Here is a 6,000-nt window from a genome sequence, read left to right as displayed (position 1 = left end):
ATATAGGATTAAATCGGCAGCCACAATCAAGCAGCAATTGCTATGCTAGACAAAAAACCAAGAACATCAGTTGTAAACCTTGTGAGGGTTTACAGATTACGTGTTACCATCTAAGAGTACTCACTACTGTTAAAATTATTCATGCCCATATGTAGAAAATATAAGCACATATACCTAGAGTATCTCCAGCCTTCGGTGGCATGCAAAAATATTCTCAGACATCTGAGCTGAATCCTTGAAGTGATGTGACAAGCCTTAGAACAAACCCACTTTGGCATGCTCGCCAACTATACCAAAAGATTTTACTAAGCATGATTTGTCCCAGAAACTTTACCTGAAATACATAAAACCTTCAGCAGCATTAAGCAAGGGAAAACTTCAGGTACAGGAACATACAGGATAGGGCAGTGTTATACCTCTTGCAGGGCAAGCACAGAGACTCCAAACTCCATGACAGCTACATTCCGCTCTATTCCTGAACAAGGCATTCCTCCTCCTCATTGTAAGCAAAAAATTTAGGCACATAAGGATTTCATTCAGCAGTCAAGGAACTAACAAGCAGCAGTGAAAATACAAAAGAAATGCAGCAACTACCGGAAATCAAAAGACTGCAAGCCAGGTATTGGTCTTGTCAGATTTCAGAGCTCTCACGAAAACACAGCTGTAATTTCTAGCACATTTTTTTCTCCTTCACTCGTAGCAGCAGATTCATCTCTTGCACAGATGAAAAACCCCATACCCAGATGATATGAAACACAAGCCATTCATACATTTAGAATCAACAGATCCACATCCTTTACAGTTGATTTTAAGACTGATCAATGATTTGGGTGTCAAGGAAAGTCTTGCTAATCTGGTATTTACAACCTCTGCTCAGAATGAGGAAGCTGTTTCCATACAGCTTCATCCACCTTCAACATTATAAAAATTTATGCCTCAATCCATCCACTTAGTGAGAGATTTCCATATATCTGATTCAGGCTGCTCCCAGTCTTCTCCTGTTAGTTCTTTCAGGTTCAAGTCTTTGAAAAATTCCAGACGATGACTGCAAAGAGAGGAGAAATAAACAAAAAACAGTTGTAAGTCTTGTAGTATGTGTCTTAATAAAAGCAGTATCCTCAATGTGTTAAATTCATCTTTATTTTCAGGTTTTCTTGGCCAGGAATGTAACCAGCAATCCATGTGTTTATTTTCCAAAACTTCAGTTTACAAATAAAAACCACTACTTTGTATCTGACCCTACATGAATCATTTTAAAAGGCGAAATTCTTTTCTTAGGAAGTAATTTGTAAGAGTAAAGACAAACTAAGAGTAACAAGAGCAGCAAGGAACAGCCTCTTCACATAATTGCATCTGCTACCAAAATCTGAAAAAGACAAGATTTTTTTAAAAGGGGTACTATAGAATTACTTCTTGAAAAGTATTACAGGCATTCTCCAGTTTAATACAAAGAAATAAAAGTATCTATTTCACACAGAACATTGATAATGTGTTTTATTAGCAAAAGCTCAGAATTTCTAAAAATATACAGTTGCAGAAGCTAAACTTTTCTTTAATAAAGGCAATAAAGGGTAATTTATCTAAAATTTACCCTACCTGACACCACTGTATGTTGTGTGACAAGTCTATATAAGAACTACAGTGTGTCCTCTAGAGCTGGTTCATTTATACAAAATGCCCAGGAGTAAGAGGTTTCATCAGATCATCTCAGCCTCACACCAAAGAAAATAAACAGGCCCAAAGTGCAGTTCAAAAATCCAAATTCTCTGGTTTTCTATTGATACTAGGTATCCTTTAATTATATTTTTTTAGTTTAGTCTGCCTTTTCAATTTTTTTCATAGTATGGAAACATCTGTAGAGGTGAAAGCTTTTAGAACAGTAGAGGAGAAGCAGAAGAGATTTACTGGAAATGTGTCTGGTGAAATTATCACAAAATGGCACTTCAGGAGGAGCTGAAGTCAAGGAAAAAGCAGAACAACACTCCATTATTTAGATGAGGAAGGTGATAAAAGCAGATACCAATGGTATTGAATGCATAATTTGCTACACACCTAACATGGAAATCAAGCACTAATTACAGCTCTCTGCCACAGTGCTTTATACAAAGTACAGCACCAGTGGACCCAGAGCTAAGCAGCATAATAAAAAGTTCTAGTGGCACTCAACCCAAAAACCAGATCAGCTGTTTTAAGTATTCCAACAATAGTGCAGCAGTATTACAGAAGAGCTCATTTTATGCTTACAAATCTGGTTTCTGTCCTTCCTGCAGTTCGTGTCGAGGCACAGGATAAAGTGCTTCGTATTTTCTCTCTTCTCCCGAGCCATGAATTGCAAATGCATTGAACTTGTCAGTCCATGGTGGAAAGTAACTCCAAGGAAGAAGAGCTTTACCCTCCCATTTGGTTTTCATTCTGGTCACCTCAAACTCCAAAGGAAGTTCTTCCTGTTAAAGGAGGGGGGGAAAAAAGAGGCACTGACCATGTTCTGATGGAAAATAGGCAAATAAAAATCATTATGAGTGTACTTGACCACTTACTTTCCATACTTTTCTTCTGCCAGAAAGCAGCAGCAGTAAGTACTGCCCATGGCTGTGAAAGAATCAGAGCACAGTTTTCCTAAAATTATGTCAAGTAATCAGTGCATTATACCGCCACAAATATGTACATTCCCCATACTGAAACAAATTCTGTGTCTAGTCTCCCTCATCCATATATCTCACAAGCATTAGAACTGCAAGTGTAAATTAACACTTGTGATGTTTCCAGTGCTGTACTTACGGACAAAGCTCAACTTCTAAATACTGCTCAGCTCTGTCATTCAGAAAGAATGCTTCTACAACTGAAAAAAACCAAACAAACAAACAAAAAACCACCAGGCTGTCAGTATTTTATATTAACTATTTTGCAATATCCTGAGATTGTCATATCCCATTAGTACAACTCTATTTTCATGGGGTTTCGCCAGAATTTGACTTGCTACTGACGTGTACACAGTAACTATAACCCAAATATTCAAAATGTGGTGCCATAATTCTAACTTCAGGAGCTTTTTATTTTTAATTGCTATGATCACAAAGAGCTTTGTAAAGTACTGTACTAACTTTATTAGCTTTACCAATTCCAGTTTTGAAAATGCTCACTCTGACGCAGCAGGAAAGTAAGGGAAAGAGGATCATACACTCTCAGCAGAGCACACACCCCATAAACTAAAACTGTTAGATCTCAAAAAGAGTAAGAAAGCATTTAGCTCTTAAATGGTTTTTCCCTATAGATGGATATTTTGGACAGAGGATTACTGTTCCAGGTGTACTTGAAAGCCACATATTAAATTCGAATCACATTTCAGGAACACAAAGTAGAAGTACAACGGTGCTTCTCATGTAAAATTACAATGGTGCTTCTCGCAGCGATGACACTATTAGAAAGCTTTAGTGAGAATTATGATATGACTGATATCCTTATTTATTTTTACTTAAGCATATTTATTATAATAATATCAAAGAGCTGCTACTACTGTTTTAGCTTTAATCAGAGTAGCTCAATGTTCAAGAAATAAAGAACTTCTGGAAATACTTGCATTATCCAAAGCAATGGGTAAAAGTGGCAGTACAGACAGGAAACGAGGAAAGAACCCAGCACTACTATGAGAATTTTCTCCATTCCATTCAGGTGCAATTTTGAATTGCATTTCATGAGGCGTAATTTCTGTGTCTCACACCTTCCTATTCCTCAAAGGAACTTTGGAAAAACAATTTAAACACTTCTTAAAGCAAAAGTAGAATCTCTCTTTAGAATTTCACTTCTCTTCCACAAAGGCATTTTAATATACATATGCCACAAAATTATTTTGATATTCAAGTATGTCAAGCCTCTGATAGTGCCCAAGTTATATCAGTAACCCAAAAACTAATATACTATCGACAGGAAGTCAACTTCAACATTCATGAAATCAACCCAGATCACTGAACTTCAACGTTTTTTAAAAAAACAACCATCATAGACCCTTAAAAAAGACCAGACATATTAAATACAGAGGAACATCAGTGTCTGCAGAAATCAGATATATTTGCAGCAGAAGAGTTACACTTACCCTCATAGTCCCACAGTCCACCAAAGGGTTTCCCTGGCTCTCCGGGTGGCGCTGGAGGGTCATTAAAGAAAGGAGCATGAACTTCCATCAGCAGTCCTGCATTATCCGGCCTCAGCCCAATCGTAACCGGCTCGTGGCTGACAGGCAAACCATCCCATGTGTGTTTGATTCGAAATTCCATCTTCCGATACTACACAAATGCAAAAGGAAAGTCCCGTCAAAGAAGATCTCAGATTCCATCTCGGCACGAACTGCCGTTTGTTTGCCCAGGAAAAAAACACCACACTTTGGTATAAAGTCCGTAATCAAATCATGTTTTTAGACATAAGAATTGAAATAAATTAGCTTTGAAAAAAAAAAAAAAAAACTCAATAAACAGTTACATAAATGCTTCTTCTCGTAGGTTTTTATATCTGCAGGTTACAAATGACTCTGAAATCTTATTAAGCTTAAAGCTTTTCAACCATACATCTAAATAAATACCTTCCAAACCAACCAGAAATGTTTACCAAGAGAACAAATAAAGAAACAGTCTCCACTACATGATCTTAAAGGATTTGGTAACATCAGAAAAACAGACTGAGGGAAAAAACCTTTAATGTTTGAGACACAAGACAATGAAGCAACTAGCTAAAGCTTTCCTTTGCAGACATTGCAAACCAGCCTCTCCTTAAACACCTCCAGGGACGGAGACTCCACCCCCTCGTTCGAAAGCCTAATCAGCATTTCTACAATGGAATTATTCCTGAAGTCCAACCTGGCCCTCCCCGGGTGCAGCCTCAGGCTGTCCTCTCCTCCCGTCGCGGGTTCCCCGGGAGGGGCGGCCGACCCCCGCCTGGCTACAGCCTCCGACGGGCAGCAGCTCCCACAGGGCTCCGCCCCGCTCCCGCTTCCCGTCCCCCGCTCTGCGACTCCGGCCACAAACTGATTTCCTGAAGGGAAGTTCAAACGCGCCAGCGCCTATCTTTAACCCATAAACCCCTCGAGGAAAGTTCAGCGAGGGATTTCTGACACCTCCGCCTCAGCGCCGCGCCATCTCTGCTCCCCACGTCACGGGGGCGGCGCTGGCGGCCCGGCCCGGCGCTGAGGGCGGGCGGGAGCGGCCGCCTCCGCCCCGGCTCCGCCCCGCCTCCTCCCCGGCCCTCGGCGGTTGTGCGGCTCCGCCGCGGGGCCCTGCCGGTGGCCGTGGTTCCGGTGGCACCGGTGGCACCGGGCTGTGTCCCTCCCGAGCGGCGGTGCTGGCACCGGGCTGCGGGGAGGGAGCAGAGGGGCGGCTCTGCCCGCTGCCCCCGCCCCAGGGCTCCGGCGGCTGAGGGGAGCGCGTCCCGCCCCGGCGCCTGCGAGCTGCCGCCTCCGCTCCTCCAGGAAGGGTCTCGCCTTTCTTCCCCGCCGGCGGCCGGAGAAGCGGCATTTCACTGTGGGGGTTCGCGGAGTTTGCGTGGGGAAAGCTGGGAACAAGGCACGGCCAGGTGAGTGTTGGCAGTGAGGGGTTTGTGTTCCGTAGCAGTGAGGGTTTATGTTCCGTAGCTTTTCCGGTGTTCGCTGCAGTGAGTAGCAGCATGGATAGTACTTTTAGCTAAACACTAATAATTAAAAGCTGCTAATGGTGGTAATAGCTAAAAACACATGCATTTTTTGTGTGAATGCCTCTTTAGTTATGAAACCACGGCGTTTCCTATGCTTTATTTACACTTGAAAGCTCTCTTGCCAGTTATTCGAGAAATTTGCTGTACAGACGAAAATCGGTATTTTTAATTATGTGTTATCAGATACATTATTGATGAGTTTAATATAACTTAATATGAGTTGATCAGATTACATCTCAGTTACATACCGACAAAATACTGGCCAAAAAAAATTGCTTCTGCAGAGTTTATATTCCTGTAAGTAGGAGATGGAGTAGATGCATC

The 6,000-nt window shown here is 41.6% G+C and overlaps 2 protein-coding genes across 4 annotated transcripts in view; one reads left to right on the top strand and one right to left on the bottom strand.

Annotated features, from left to right (window-relative positions):
• Positions 1–325: 325 nt before the first annotated feature.
• LOC309572966 (UPF0462 protein C4orf33) lies at positions 326–4,271 on the bottom strand (the record flags this gene model as incomplete). Its single annotated transcript, XM_082281532.1, has 5 exons — positions 326–1,045; positions 2,245–2,444; positions 2,538–2,589; positions 2,779–2,839; positions 4,091–4,271. 5 exons carry the CDS (start codon positions 4,269–4,271, stop codon positions 937–939), a joined length of 603 nt encoding a protein of 200 aa, XP_082137658.1. The 3' UTR covers positions 326–936.
• Positions 4,272–5,334: 1,063 nt separating this feature from the next.
• SCLT1 (sodium channel and clathrin linker 1) overlaps positions 5,335–6,000 on the top strand; it is a gene marked incomplete at its 3' end in the record, with an annotated part of 30,922 nt that continues 30,256 nt past the window's right edge. For all 3 annotated transcript variants that reach the window (XR_014226399.1, XM_082281768.1, XM_082281767.1), the window contains exon 1: positions 5,335–5,559. The remainder of the gene's footprint in view (positions 5,560–6,000) is intronic.

This window comes from Coloeus monedula, assembly GCF_965178545.1.
Source record: "Coloeus monedula genome assembly, chromosome: 5".
Classification (NCBI taxonomy): Eukaryota; Metazoa; Chordata; class Aves; order Passeriformes; family Corvidae; genus Coloeus; species Coloeus monedula.
The sequence above is the reverse complement of the archived record's forward strand: the minus strand, read 5'-3'. Positions and strand labels throughout refer to the sequence as shown.